This window comes from Sinocyclocheilus anshuiensis, unplaced genomic scaffold (genome assembly GCF_001515605.1).
Source record: "Sinocyclocheilus anshuiensis isolate Anshui unplaced genomic scaffold, SAMN03320099.WGS_v1.1 scaffold472, whole genome shotgun sequence".
Classification (NCBI taxonomy): Eukaryota; Metazoa; Chordata; class Actinopteri; order Cypriniformes; family Cyprinidae; genus Sinocyclocheilus; species Sinocyclocheilus anshuiensis.
Genome location: NW_015557102.1, coordinates 1,412,009 through 1,427,200, shown reverse-complemented (window position 1 = coordinate 1,427,200; position 15,192 = coordinate 1,412,009). Strand labels below are relative to the sequence as shown.

At 37.4% G+C, this 15,192-nt stretch overlaps 2 protein-coding genes across 2 annotated transcripts in view; one reads left to right on the top strand and one right to left on the bottom strand.

Moving 5' to 3' along the window:
• LOC107677568 (uncharacterized protein C21orf58-like) overlaps positions 1–2,246 on the bottom strand; it is a 4,501-nt gene extending 2,255 nt beyond the window's left edge. The window contains exons 1-5 of the mRNA XM_016472500.1: positions 2,044–2,246; positions 1,842–1,899; positions 1,488–1,561; positions 1,125–1,307; positions 495–606 (exon numbers count right to left, since the gene is read on the bottom strand). Of these exons, the coding sequence (XP_016327986.1) occupies positions 495–606; positions 1,125–1,307; positions 1,488–1,561; positions 1,842–1,899; positions 2,044–2,100 (484 nt within the window). The 5' untranslated portion in view covers positions 2,101–2,246. The remainder of the gene's footprint in view (positions 1–494; positions 607–1,124; positions 1,308–1,487; positions 1,562–1,841; positions 1,900–2,043) is intronic.
• A 728-nt stretch (positions 2,247–2,974) lies between these two features.
• Positions 2,975–15,192, top strand: part of LOC107677569 (pericentrin-like) — a 53,885-nt gene continuing 41,667 nt past the window's right edge. The window contains 11 exon segments of the mRNA XM_016472501.1: positions 2,975–3,177; positions 7,106–7,279; positions 9,008–9,202; positions 10,038–10,187; positions 10,554–10,649; positions 10,745–12,709; positions 12,895–13,083; positions 13,252–13,347; positions 13,452–13,595; positions 14,736–14,991; positions 15,131–15,188. Coding sequence (XP_016327987.1) covers positions 3,130–3,177; positions 7,106–7,279; positions 9,008–9,202; positions 10,038–10,187; positions 10,554–10,649; positions 10,745–12,709; positions 12,895–13,083; positions 13,252–13,347; positions 13,452–13,595; positions 14,736–14,991; positions 15,131–15,188 — 3,371 coding nt within the window. The 5' untranslated portion in view covers positions 2,975–3,129.

Sequence of the window (15,192 nt, the reverse complement as noted above, 5' to 3'; positions counted from 1 at the left end):
TACTCACTTCTGTGAGATACTGTATATATATATATATATATATATCAATCATGTATTTTTTGTTATATTTTATTCTAAATAAAAATATATATAAAATATGTATTATTTAAAAATAATATTTTTATCCATTACTCCAGTCTTCAGTCACCTGATCCTTCAGAAATCTATTATACTTGTATTTTTTAGGATTCTTTGATGAACAGAAAGTGTGAAGAACAGCATTTGAAATAGAAGTCTTGCGTAACATTATAAAATGTCTTTACTGTCACTTTTGATCTGTTTGTCCTTGCTAAATAATTTGCCCTTGGAAAATAAAAAACTAAATCTTTCAGTCCCAAACATTTGAACAGTAGTGTATTTGTTAAACAATAATCTTATAATCTTGTAAGTAGTCTTTCGTTGGAAAGTACAGCTTTAAATGTCCTAAATGTCACTATTATTTTTTGTTTTTGCGTCTTAGTATACAATAACGTTTTTCTGCTTTTGATGTATACCTTCTTTAATACTTCCTGATCTGTAGGGAAAGGTTTGTGGAGGTGGGATTTGTGCTATGAGAGGCTGTTGCTGTGGTAATTGCTGGATAATGGTGGCTGGCTGTTGAGGAACCTTGTGGAAGGAGAAATACAAGTTATTAGAAGAGTGCTTGCAACAAAGCATTGTAACAGACACATACTCTACAAACACAAATTGGTTATGTACAGGTGCATCTCAATAAATTAGAATGTCGTGGAAAATTTATTTATTTCAGTAATTCAACTCAAAAAGGCCAACAATTCACTAAAAATGTTTTTTTTATTGGTCTTATGAAGTATTCTAATTTGTTGAGATAGTGAATTGGTGGGTTTTTGTTAAATGTGAGCCAAAATCATCACAATTAAAAGAACTAAAGACTTAAACTACTTCAGTCTGTGTGCATTGAATTTATTTAATACACGAGTTTCACAATTTGAGTTGAATTACTGAAATATATGAACTTTTCCATGACATTCTAATTTATTGAGATGCACCTGTACTTGTATATTTTGGAACAGCTATAAAGCTATTTAACTGAACTGGAATAGTAAATGCAGATATTCTGTGTATGATTAAATCAGTATAACTAAAAGTGAGAAAACGTTTCATACGGTGTGTTGAATGATTTGAGGGGGCTGAGGGGCAGGAGGAGGTGGAGGTGCAGGTGGTGTAGTTTGGTGGATATGGATGGGAGGCACAGGTTGGAGTGGCCCAAGAAGAGGTTGATAATGATATTGCCTATGAGATCCACCCCATGTGTGAGGCCTTCCCAGATCCTCCATCATATGCTGTTCCTGGTGAATGCATATAAACATACTCAAATGCACACTAATATTTGTGATTTACATGATAAAATATTTCTATTGACTATTACATGACACTTCAAGATTGCCTTTGGTTTAATCATCTTAAAAAGCTAAACAGATACTCTTTATGTGCAAAGAAGCTTTTAATATCATCTCTGTGAAACATACCCTCAGTCTCTGTAGGAGGTTTCTCTTCCGTCTCAGAGCGCTGTGTAATGCATCTGCCTGCCCATCATAACTTCCTGTGGAATCAAAATATAAGACATTAGTCATATATGTTGTATTCTGCATTTTTGGCATGCTCAGCTGTTTTTGTTTTTATTCCATGATAGGTTTTATTTATAAACCTTTGAGAGGATTACTATAGAAAACTTTTTTTGTTTCAGGACAGAATTTCAGCCAGAGAGGCAAAACACAAATCATTTCAATCATGTATATTGTACCTAAACTACTCTCAAAATTCTAAAAAAACAAAAAAAACAACAACAGTGGAGTTCATAAAAATAACTACTGTCTGTGTACTTGTGGAAAACGCTGAACCTTCTCGTTCAATGTTGTCATTTCTCTCATTCTCCAGTCTCTAAAAAGGAGCAAAGAGATGATATAATACATCTTTTAATTGACAAGTTTGGTCTCATGATAGTATGTCGTCAACAAAAGGGAAAGGTTTAATATATCATGTCAGTTATGTATAACTGAGAAATATCACATTAAACCAACTTACCTTTTCCAACATTTTCAATCTGAGCCTTGTCATTTGGTCAACCACTGGGTCTGCCATTTTAAAAACACTTTGTAGATACGGTTATTTAATTATTGTCCATGTTTGCTGTAGAAGCCTGTCTGTTGTCAAAACATATCTCTGTGTTGCAGAGTTCTTTGCCCAACCCTCAAGTTGCTAAGTTACATTAGAAATCCAGACAGAGGCTCTTTTGTTTGTGGTGGACCCATAGTAGAGCATTCTAAAAAATAATAATAAAAACAAAAGCATTATGTTTTATTTGTAGTCTTGAATAATATAACATAAATATGGGATAATTAATAAAATAATTATTATACTTATTACTTTTTATGTGGAATTTATATTTCTAAATAATTGTATATATTTGTATTGTATACCTTTATACTCCAAATAAAAGTTAATGATTATATTTATTATCTTATATTTATATTTTTATAATCTGTTTATTATTTCGTACTTATAATATTATATTATCAAAATGTGTTACATTAAATTGGCATAACATTTACAAATTATGAAATTTTGCCTTATATTATTAGTGAAGAAAACAACTAACCGTTGTTACTGGTTAAACTTATTCACCCGGGCTTTTACCCGCGTCTTTCATTTGTCAATCACAACCACTATCGGAAACACGACTACCACAACAAATACAGAGCCTACGTAGGATGTCATTTCTCTCTATCCTGCTCCGCAATAGGCTGTAGAAGTTGTCAATCAAAGGGTCATGCTTGCACACGCTTTCTAATTGGTCATTCAGGCCCAATGCATTTAAAGGAGGGCGTTTTGAAAAGAGCAGGCGTATTTCTGCAACAAGAAATGTCATTGGCTGGCAAGTTCACATCCTTTGTTCTAATAGGTTCTTGCAGACTGTCAATCCGATAAGGGCGGGGACAAACACACTTCGCGGCCATGTTGAAATTACACTGACAGTTACTCCTTAGGAAAATCTCTGAACTCACAAAACATTGCGAAAAATTCGTTTAAGGAGTTTTACAAAAACACAGTTTCAGACTGGCGTCCCCTTGAGTGTTTCCTTCATTCCCATGAAATTCCTTGATCCAGGAAATGGATCAGGATGAAAGGCAGAGAAAATTAGAGGCCGGACGAGCAAAGGTAATGTTAAGCGCTAACATTAGCAGAGTAACTTTACATTGGCTAGTTGTGAATTTGAATATTGTTTAGTTATTCCTTATGTCTGTAATTATATGAACTACCACATTTTATTTAGGTGTTTTTTCTTGCTTTTATTTGAAAGCCACAGATGTCACAGTCACTCCCATTGTTCTTGGTGCACAATGTCTTATTATAAAACTTGTTTGTATAAAAAAAACTACTCAGCTACCCGACTCAATTTATCAGTGTATTTGTGCCTTACCTTCTCATAATTCAGTGTGTTGATTATTTTTTATTAATATCATGCTACATTCATAATGGACAAAATGAGGCTTGCCTTGAACTCCAAATTTCTTCCGAGTGTAACGTTACGTCGTTCGTTTGCATTGGTTCGCAAAATCAGAATGATCTTCTTCAGCTGGAAAGTTTGAGCTTTTTAACATTGTTAATATGTAGCTTTGGGCATTTGTTTGATTTGAGTTTGAATTTGGGGTAAATGTATGTTGGTTTTGCGGCTAAATAAAACAACAACTTTTTTATGCGTATGAGGCTGTCTTATGTTGCAAATAAAGTTATATTTGCTGAGGGGAATCTGATGCAGCTCTGTCTCTAGGCAGGATCAGTGCAGCTCACAGTTATCTACAGTATATATTTAGCTCAAGAGAGCTTTTACGGGAACTGCACTTTATCTGCAATGAGAGGAAAACAGGAATAAAGTGGCATCTTTTTGTTTGTTAGGTGTTACTTTACCTTCCTCCTTTTAAAGGACAAACGCTTCAAATTATGTAAACAATACGATTTTGGCTACGTTCATTTACTAAATACTTTCTCATTGTTGGATGATGATATTCAGTCCACAGAAGAAAACTGCTTGTTATTTATAAAGAGACCTGCAGGAGGCACCACACGATTGAAACCTCAACATTGCAGGATGGATTTCAGGACTCATTAAATGTAAATGTGCAGTCGTTTAAAGGGGTCATATGATGCGATTTCAATTTTTCCTTTCTCTTTGGAGTGTTACAAGCTCTTGGTGCATAAAGAAGATCTGTAAAGTTGCAAAGACTAAAGTCTCAAATCCAAAGAGATATTCTTTATAAAAGTTAAGTCAACCAAGCCTACCTAAAACTAGGGGTCGACTGATTATCGGCATGGCCGATATTAAGCATTTTTACGATTATCGGTATCGGTCATTTTCAAAACCGATTCGCTGATAAAAGAACTTAATTTTGAAACGCGCTATTTGGCTCTGCTGCAGCCTGTCAGAACTCACCACTCTGTGGCCTAAAGCAGTCTCTGTGCCCACCGTTCATCTGATTTGTTGGGAGTCACGAGTCCGACCAATCAATGCAGAATTCACTCTCACTCCGAAAGCGCTTGCTAACTGGAGCTGCTTCAGTGATCACACATCAGTTGTCTCTCAAAGGTAAGGCAGCAGCAGACATTGCTTAATTTGCAATAAATCACAATCCACTAACGTTACACTGAAGTTGCAAAACACCTCAATGTTATCTATGATTTCCGCGATTCAGGAAATGTGGACGGAATCGCGGAATCCAGTCATATAAATGGAATTTACTGTATGACGCGGAATGTCACGGAATTTGTAAAAGTTTGGATGAATTAATCAAAAGTAGGTCCATACACTTAGAGTCGCGATATGGACTAGTATCTAAATATTAAGCCGCAAAAATACTATTTAAATATGAAGCCTGCATGTTCTGTGTGTCTCTGTGTATGTAAGTTTAAAAGTTTATTAATTTAATATTTGTCTATATTTATCTCTAATTTGAACCAAACTATTGTATTAAGTCGCTCTTGGAATTTCAACAAATCCTCATCTACATCATGCACTTGCTCTGAGTCACTGGATCCATTCTTGTCAAACCCTGAATTTCATCTTGTAACTTAAGCCACATAAAATGCATGAATGTTCAATCATTTAACATTAGTTTACGGGATGCGTCTGGATTGTTGTTTGTTAGTTGTTAGGTTAATTTAGCTTAAAGATTAACCTGTTATAGAGTGGCTAGCTTGTTGCCATGGTTTTTGTTAACTGGTCAGCAATCAACTATTTGCCCATAGCACAGCTTTGCTAACTTCAGTCGCAAATGTTCTTTTAAAGTCAGCATAAAAATCATCATTATTTATATTTAATTCAGATTAGGGCTGTCAAAATGGCTGAAAAACTAAATTTGAATTTTGTACTTAAATATTATCAATATTCAAATTATATTCAAATTTAAAAGGCATAATTTCAGTTAGGTAGGAAAAAAGCTTTTGGCTTCTCTCCTGAGGCCACAAGAGGGCGCATCGAACAAAATATTATGCACGTTTCTTCAAAGCATAATAAAATAACACGACTATCTTTGAAAAAAGTGCATAATGTTTAAAATAATGTTTATAAACTTTATATAATTAAAGTTGCTTAAACAGTTAGAAACAAAACAGAATCATGCATGTATGTATAGTTTAATACAAAGGAACGAAAACCAATCACGAAGAGTATTTTCTTCATTTAAAAACTTGAGATGCAGTAGGATGGGGAAAACCCGCCATAAAGTCTTGAGACATGTTTTTAAATAGTTGAACTTACATTATTTTTCCATGGCTTTCTAAACATGCGGCTCTCTTGTGCGAGACGTGAGTGCAACGATGATAGACGCCTCTCTAGAAAATGTGATGAATATGCGTTCTATGTGAACGGTTTGGTTTCGGTTTTGACATAAACAACATCATCTCCGCATTGATGTTCTTTTTTCCCGCAATATTTTGAATGAACAACGTAGCAGCGCCGCATCGAGTGGGTTCAACTGGATAGGCTAACAAAAGCATTAAAATGCAATGACACTTACATCGTCATCGCGTCTCGTGCACCACTGATAAGGCTGCCTCCTTAACGCACACCTAAAATTCGTGGATTTTTATTTTAAATTCGACGAATATTCGAAATTCGATTTTTTTATTTTTTTTTTGACAGCCCTAATTCTGATATGCACACCATTTTAGTGACCACTGAATGCTGAATGGTGTAGCCTGAATATTATATGTAAGTTGCTTTTCTAGATCCTGTTTGTGGCTTGTGGTCCCCCAGGCTCTCTTCATATCAACATCTTATGTGATTTGACAGTCAATGGGCGAAACGCAAACTGATTCCCTACATGTTCATGAAAGCAGGTCAGATGTAATCCAGTGGAATAGCCTGCTCTTGTGTGTGTGTTTTTTTCAGGTGTATTCATACTCTGATCTGGGTTAGAGGGTTAGTCCAGAGAGCAGCTTCAAGTTAGGTCACAGTATGCATGTTTATGTGAAAGGTTTACGTTGTATTCGCTCCTCTTCATTTTTCCCTCTTCATTTAGTTTTCAGTGGGTTCTGCAGAGCACATCATTTCATTTGGTGGTCTTAATGTTTTCATAGACCTGCCCGGGAATCATATGGTTTGGTTGATGGATTGCTGTCATGTGACTAATTTAACAGCCTTAGGGGTTATGCTGATGTTTGTTCATAGAAGTACCATTGTCATATTTGGCTTAGCAGGGCTCATTTGAGCTTGCTTTTAATCTGGAATAAGCTTCTTAAGGCAGCTGTGAGAAACCATCTCTTGCAGAATTGTGCGTGTTTCAAGCCTCACCACATTTCCATGCTTGACAGTCAGGGATTCTCCAAAAAAGGAGCACATCGTTTTGGATATCAGCTTTTTAAACCTGTTTTTTGGCTTTTGTCTTACATTATGGACTAAACCACCCTTGAGATGATGAATTTGCCTTATTTTGTTTATTTTGTATGAAATGTCAGTCGTGCTGGAGATGTATCTGTTTGTCTGTTGACATGGCTTATGTTTAAAGCCCAGCACAATGCTGATTCTGTGTACCTGCTATCTCATCCTGATGTACGTTTCCCTCTACCTGTCTCTCAACCTCTGGCGCAGCTTGCTCACTTTAGACGGCGCCGGGCAAAAAGCGAAAGTTCGAGCACGCAGAAAAAGACGCCGAAGAGGAAGGGCCAGACTGTCCAAACGGATGAACGGTCAGCGCAAGAGCGCCACCTAGAGGAGCCGCAGACAGACGATTGTCATGGAGAGATCAACAAGGAACCCTCAGAGGTTTGCTTTTAATTTTAAAGGGGCTATATGTTAGAATTTTCATGTCTTAATCACTTTTTTTGTCAATGTGGGAACAGCTTGTAACGATTTCATGGGTTGTTTATGAAAGCCTTAGATTGATTTTTATTTCAAGGAGTCGGGACGTTTTTGCCAGGAAAATCAAAATGTGGAGTTTACATGCGTGTCTGAGAGCCTCATGTATCGAATGCTTATACAATGTTTAGATTAATGTTAAAAGAGCTATTCTTTACTGTAATGTCAATATATCATACAAAGAAAAGGGATTAATTCAAACTATAGTCTCATGCCAGATCTATATAGTCTGTAGTCTCAAGTATACTTTATGATAAAACTGTCACAACAGTGTAATTTTAATGACCTCATCTATCGACATGATGCTGGTGAATTGCAGAGCTTGTGTAAACCTATCCACATTGCTATGATCAGATGCTTTCTTAACCACTGTTTTCTCACTGCTATTATTTTTGTTATTTACTTTATTTAGGAAAGATCACAGTACATATTTACATATTAATCTAAGCGTTAGGGATGTAACGATTAACCGCGAGCCGGTTGAAAATTGATTAAAATATGTGACGATTCAAATCGGTTGAGATGCTAAACAAATCACGATTCATTTAGGTATAGGAGTTTATATGAATGTATGTCTGAGGGGAACTTACCCTTAAATTTTTCCCTCTGTTATAAAATATCGGTATCGGCAAGTACCAAAAATAAAAGTATTGGTATCGGGCGAGTACTGGAAAAAGTGGTATCGGTGCATCCCTAGTTTATTGTAGTTACGTGTGCACCAGTATGAGAATGAGCAAAAAAGTTGCTGGATGCAGTTTACTTAATGGCCAACAAGGCTTTCTGAATTTTGCATGCAGCCCTTAAGTGTTTCTTAAACTGACAAAAATGTTTCTTTGTTACAGAAGACAATTTATTTAAAGATGTAATACAAAGCGAGCACAAAGACAATTCACTTAACTTGTATTTTAAGGCCATATCATGAAGAATCTAATTTTAATTTGAGATAAAGAAGCTTGAGTTATGAAAAATATTTCCAAACTAAAAACTTGCTACCCAGTGATGTTTATTGAAACTAAACTGCAAAATCAAGCAAAAAACTTTTGTAGTTTTCTGACACCAGTCAGCTGCAATAGTCGCAGTGATGCAATAAGGAGAAAGCAGTATAGATGCTTTTTTTTCTTAAATGCCAGATAAACAATGTTTAGTTTTGTATCAAGGTTCCTGATCTCTAAAACTGTTTTATTTATAACGGTTCTAGAAATGTAGAAAATGGTTATTATATACCGAAATATTGCACACAAATTTTTATTAGCATTTTTGTGATATGGCCTCTTTAAGAAGTGGGTCAGTTTACGCTTTCACTTCATTGACTTTGAGGGCTTGGATACTTGGTTATGTGACATTTTTCTAAAGAGCATAATGTCTATAATCGCTAATGTACAATATCCTTTTCCAGTCATTTGAGTCAGAATATTAATTCAACTGAACATTGAAAAACTTGTTTACATGTTATTTAGACATTAAGCCTGCAATGTCGCATGCAAATAGCATGTGCACACCAATACAGAACATTTCAAATCTATAGCATGTATATTTGTGTTCCCCATCTGAAAATAGGTCAGTTAGCATAACATAGCTAAGGGCAATGTAGTCATGGTAACTATAGAAAATATGCATGTTTGTATGAATGTTTAGGCATCACTCAGACCTGATGGCACAGACAGCAGTGTTCCAGAGGTCCATCAGTGCAGCAGAGAGGATGATGAAACTGATTCCCAGGAACAGAGGTCCTCTTCTGGGTCTCTTGCAGAGTCAGAGCTGCCTGATCAGGCAGAGGACGAACTTGCAGAAATGAATGTAGTTGCACATACTGGCAAAGAACAACTGAAGGTAAACCTTTACCCTTTAAGGAACACACAAGACAGATCTTACAATTGCAGTTATATTTTTCCATTGCAAATGCAATTTTTCCATGCATGTTTGGTACATTTCTGCCCATCCATGAGATCAGAAGCAGAACAGGCACATTAGCCAAAGAAAATGACATTTTAGCAATATTTATTTTTGTTTGCCAATAGTTATGTATTTATATATGTTTGTGTATATATAAATATATACATTTTGATTTTTATATATAATTTTTAAGCTGCAGTAATCCCAGCTGGAGACCATGTCTAACACTCTTTTCTCAGATGATATTGTATTGAAAGATTCAGTTGAAATTTGAAGTGTGTGTCTGTGTGCAGCTGTGTTTTTTCATGATACAGCCATTATCCTGAAATAGAACAGAGAAAGATTCTCTCCAGACTGGGTTACATCTGTCCGTTTGAATGGATTAATTTGTGGTCATGGTTATGCACAAATCTAGAAACCTGAGGCAGAGTTCTGCTTTCTGGAGCGTAGTGTTTACCATAATTGGTTTGCTTGAATTTTAGAGAATTCATTTTTAAAGCCTTGTGATGGTGCAGAGGGAAAGGAAGAACCAATTAAATTTAATGGATGAGGTTAAATGTATCCTAATTCCATGTGTTCATTCCACTCATGGATTTAAGGATTATGATTTCTTGCTCCTGGCAGCCTAGATTTTTAGGTGTCAAAAAGTGTTTGTGCTTATTCGGTATAATGTAACTCGTTGGATAGAGTCCAATTTAAAAATATTTTAGTTGTGAATGTTATTTACAGATACTTAAAGCATTTTGTTGGAATTGCTTAATTCTTCACACAGCAATTACAGGCTGCAGTAGAGAAACGGAATGAGATCATATCACAGCTTAGTAAGAACCTGCAGGTGGCGCTGCAGAGCAGAGAACAGGTGCAGCTGGAGGCACAGCAGCTCACTGGTCAGATTCAAGCACTACAACAGCAACTACAGCAGGTAGAGTTCATACATTTATTACAAAAAGAAAAGTTTCTCAATCTTGCCTCTAGTCCTCGGCACAGATTCATTGAAACAGACCCTATTTAATTTAAATGGAGTACTTTATAACGTAGTGATTGTCAGATTTGTGATCTTGAGAATGTTTAATGTTTGGGTTGGAAAGACCAAAACAGAAAAATGCTGGACTCGGTTAGACATGAAAAATTATGACTGGTTTTGACTTCTGCTAACAATACCCCAAATCCTCTGAATATGGACAGTCTGAAATGTCTTTGTTTCCCTAATGGCCAAATGAACAAAACCTGTTAGTTCTTAGTTCCCAATTTGCAACTAAATAAGTCTAAATGAATGAAATACTTGCAGGCTAAAGAATATCTACGTAGCAAAAGTCAAGGGTGTGTGGATCTGACCCAGGCTGTTCAGAATCAGCTGCATGTACAATTGGAGGAGTCGCAACAGGTTAGGACATGTCTTTTTAACGGTTAAGCTTGTCATTTGAAGCAAAATATGCACTTTTATTTTATCAATGTGTATTTGTTCCATTTGTTTTATAGATGACCAAGGAACAACAGTGCCTCTTGGCCCAAAAAGAAACTGAGATCACAGACCTGCAACAGAAATTGTGTGTCATGGAAAAATCCCTCTCTAAGCTTCAACATGCCTTTACCCAGAGAAGTGCTGATCAAAAAGATCTAAGACTTGACGAACATGGTGATTTAGATTTATCCATTATGAGCCCCCTGTTCCTGGATAACGGTCCTGACTCAAACTCTGAAGCTTTAATGCAAAGCCTTAGAGCTGAGCTAGAGGAAGAACGTAAGAACAGCCAGCGAACTCAAGTACAAGTAGAAGCATTTCAGAAGAGGGTACAGAGTCTGGAGAATGAGAAGACCCTGATGGAAGCTCATCTGGCTGCTGTTAATGAAACACAAGCCCAGAAATATAAAGCAGAGAAAGATGAACTGAACCAAGAAATGGCTAGACTAGATAACCTTGTGAAGGAGCTTCAAAATCATCTACACGAAGAGGAGGAGACAGGACAACATATGCGTTCCAAATATGAAGCCGATATTTCCAATTATGATCTCAGGCTTCAGACTCTGGAGGAGGAAAGGGAATTGAATGTAGCCCAGCTAACCGAAGCTCATGAGGCTGCCCTTAGTCGCCTGCAGAAGGAGCACTCTGACGAGATCCGTCGCGTCCAGGAGCTGCTAAACCAGGCCCAAAGTCAACATACTAATTCTCATCATAATTTTTCCAAAGACTTTGGTGCAGATGTACCCTGGAACAAAGTCTCCAAAGAGCACTACACTGAAGAGACAGTCACTGAAAATGCTGTCAGAAACAACTATAGTTTTGACATCTCTGCAGGGGGTTTCCAGGATGATCTTATGGAGCGTTACTTGGCCTCCGAAGGACCTCAAGAAAGCTCATTAATTGAAGGGAGTGTGGAGGAACGTAGCCTGATGGAAACTTCTGAGACGGCCAGGTTTGAGCTAGACACTGAGGTAATATTTCATGCTTCAGATGTCCCTAACAATGTCACATCTGATGGTGATAAGTCTGAGCCAGAACTGTCTGTTGTTCATGGCATTGAAGTGCCCCAACCTGATGAAATGTCCTTCACTGATGCCCAGTGGGAAAACTCAACCTCGGTTGTTGAAGAGCTGAATGAGAGCTCGGGCACTATGGACTTGGCTAAAGAGCTTCTGATCCAGCAGTGCCGAGACCTGTCAGAGCAGTTAGAAGAGCGGGAACGACAGCTTGAGGTTCTTCAAGAGGAGGTTCGGCACTCTGCTGAAGAGGTTGAGGAGGCACGGGAGCGTTGGAGCAAAGCTTCGGAGGAGCTGGAGGAAGCTAAGTGGGAGTTGGAGATGGAACGTGAGAAAAGAATTCAGTATGAGGAAGTTATAAGCCAAAAAATGCATGAAGAAGACAGCCTCAAGAACATACTGAGTCACCTGCAGATCCAGAAACAGATGCAGCTTCAGGACAATGAAAGATTAATGCCTGACCACACTGATTCCAATAAAACCTCAATCTTTTTGTCTGTAGAGGAGATGTTAAAGGAACTAAGGGAGGAAAATGCCCAATTGGTGCTAAAGCTCAAATGTCAGGAGCAGCTAGTGAAGGATGCCCATGAACAGAAAGCAACTCATGACTCTATTGCTTGTGAGCTTTACTCTTTGCAAGCTAAGAGAGATGAATTTTTACTTCAACTGGAGCAACAAAAGGAAAAACACCAAGCTACTTCAGTGCTGCTTGGTCAAAGGACCTTGCAGGTGGACCGAGCCAATAGTGAGCTTCAGCAGCTCAAAGCTGAAGTAGAGGTGAAGGTTAGACAGTTGCAGAACTTGGAGAAAGAGAAGACAGACCTTGAGTCTAAACTAATGTGCCTTAAAGAGAACCTCACCAACATGGAAGAGGAGAAAGCTACCCTTGAAAGATGTCTCCAAGCTCTGGAGGACCAAGCAAAGAGCATGGAGAAGGTTCTTGAATCAGAACTGAAGAACTTTGAGGTTTGAAACTAAATTGCTTTTTTGAAATATAGCATATTTAATGCATAAGCTATAGTATAAAGTATAGTGAGAATGAACAAATTCATAAATTTGTGTACTCTTTTCAGAATGTCAAAAAACTGGAGTATTTTATGTATATGACACACAAATGTGGTCCTCCAAGTAACCCATATCTGTCTCTCTAGCACCAAATTGAATCAAAGGATGCAGAGCTCAAGGAATTCAAGGAAGCACAAGAGAAGGCAGAAGAGGAATACATGGAGAAGGAGAGTGCCTTGATGAAAGAACTCATCATAGTCAAACAGGATCTGGAAGAAAGACAGAAGCAACATGAGGAGGAGAAGAAAATTCTGGAAGAGAAACACCAGAAAGAGGTGAGAACCAGGTTGTGACGGTGACTATGGGAGAATGTCCATTTAAAAGGATAACAAGTGAAAAAGACACATTGAGTGAAGATCATTGTAAAGTTGTGTAATTAAGTGGTTGAAAGGAGTTGCATGAAATTCATAACAGTTGATATCTCATGTTTTTCCTACCTCCAGGTTAAATACTTGAATGTACGTTTTGAGCGTGAACTTTCCGAGCAGTCTGCTCGTCTGGAAGATGAGCAGAAGAGACCGATCAGCATGATTAAACAGGTTAAACAACCTATTACTTAACTTTATTTACCCTAGCAATGTGACCACACATCTATATGGATCATATGAATCTCTTAATTCGTATACACTGGTCTTTGTCCTAGGTCTATGAACGAGAACATGAGAGGGAGCTGACACAGCTGGCTGCCCAACATAGTGAGGAAATTGGCAGACTTAAAGATGAGCTCTCCAGGGAGCTGCAAGACGGCCTGGAGGCTGCACACCAGGCTGAGCTACTCCAAACACAAGTACTTGTTTGATCTCAGGATTTTTATTTGGGTCCTGTGGTATGTTTCGGAATGTAATGCTGACATGCTGCTATATATTAGGGCTGCACGATTAATCGCATGCGATATTTAAGGCGCATCGCGAATATGAACGTGGTTTAACGCAACTCGTCAGTGAACAACGGCTCTGTGTAGTTAATGCTGCTCAATGTGAAAGCCCGCAGGTGATGGAGATTTACCGCTGATTACAGAACCGGCTTTCTGACAAGATGCGCGTTAAATATCGCATGCGATTAATCGTGCAGCCCTAATATATATAATAGCATTCAAAAGGAAAATTCTGAAAGGAAGAAATTTATACTTTTACTCGACAAGAATGCATTAACTTGATCAAAAGTGAAAGTAATTTAAAATGTTTCAAAAGATTTCTATTTCAAATATATCCCATTCTTTTGAGTTTTCTATTAATTAACAATCTGAAAAAATGTATCCGAGATCATGTGACACTGAAGACCGGCGTAATGGCTGCTGAAAATTAAGCTTTAAAATATATTAAAATGGAAAACTGATATCTTATTGTGTTGTGATAATATTTTACAATTTTATGTTTTTCATTGTATTTTTGAACAAATAAATGCTACCTTGGTGAACATAAGAGACTTTCAAAAACATTTTAAAAAAATCTTACCGACCCCAAACTTTTGAAGAGTAGTGTGTATTTTTAATAGTCTAAGAAATGGAATGCAGCATTGCAGTTTTAAATATTTACATAAATTATTCACACGTTTTGCTACTTAAAATTATGATATTAGATACATTCTAATTTAATTAAAAAAAAACAATGCTTGGAGCTGCATGTGTTCCCAATTGAAGTGTAACCCCCACCAATTAATGGTATTACCCTCTATGTAAATTAACATCATGGAAATGGAAATGCTTTTTTTCTTGGGCAGTTGCCTACATCTCTACAGCAGCTAGCACAGGAGCTCAGCAGCTGGCTATGACCTCTGTGTCTGACAAGAAGTATGTGTGCTGCATTCCTAATAGCAGTACAGCAATATGCCATTCTAAACATACCCATATATTTTAACTGCTTTCCTTTAGTTATGCCCTAACCACAATTCCACAGTCATGTTCGTTGGTTTTACTCTTTATAATCAGAGCCAGCACAACTTGGAGCTTGAAGCCTTGCGTCTGAGTTTGACAAACTTGCACACTGCTCAGCTGGAGCTTTCTCAAACCAACATGCAGAAAGATAAGGAAGTGGCCCTCAGCGAGCTGCAGACCATGTTACGAGAGAAATGGGCACAGGAAAGCGCCATGCTGCAGACACGCCAACAGTTTGAGCTGGAGCGAATCCGTGAGCAGAGCCGAGAGCAGGAGCAACGAAACCAACGAGTGCACCAGCAAGAGATTGGTGAGGGTTTGGTTTGTAGTTTAATATCAAAATGTTATTCTTTGTAGTATTACTTTAGTACTGTGGCAATGCAGTAGGATGTGTGTTTGCTCAAAGTATGTGTGTGTATTTTTGATGGATATGTTCTTTCACCGTATAGATAATCTGAATCAGGAATGGGAGAGGAGAGTTTTGGAACAGAAGAGCTCAGTGGAGCAGTTG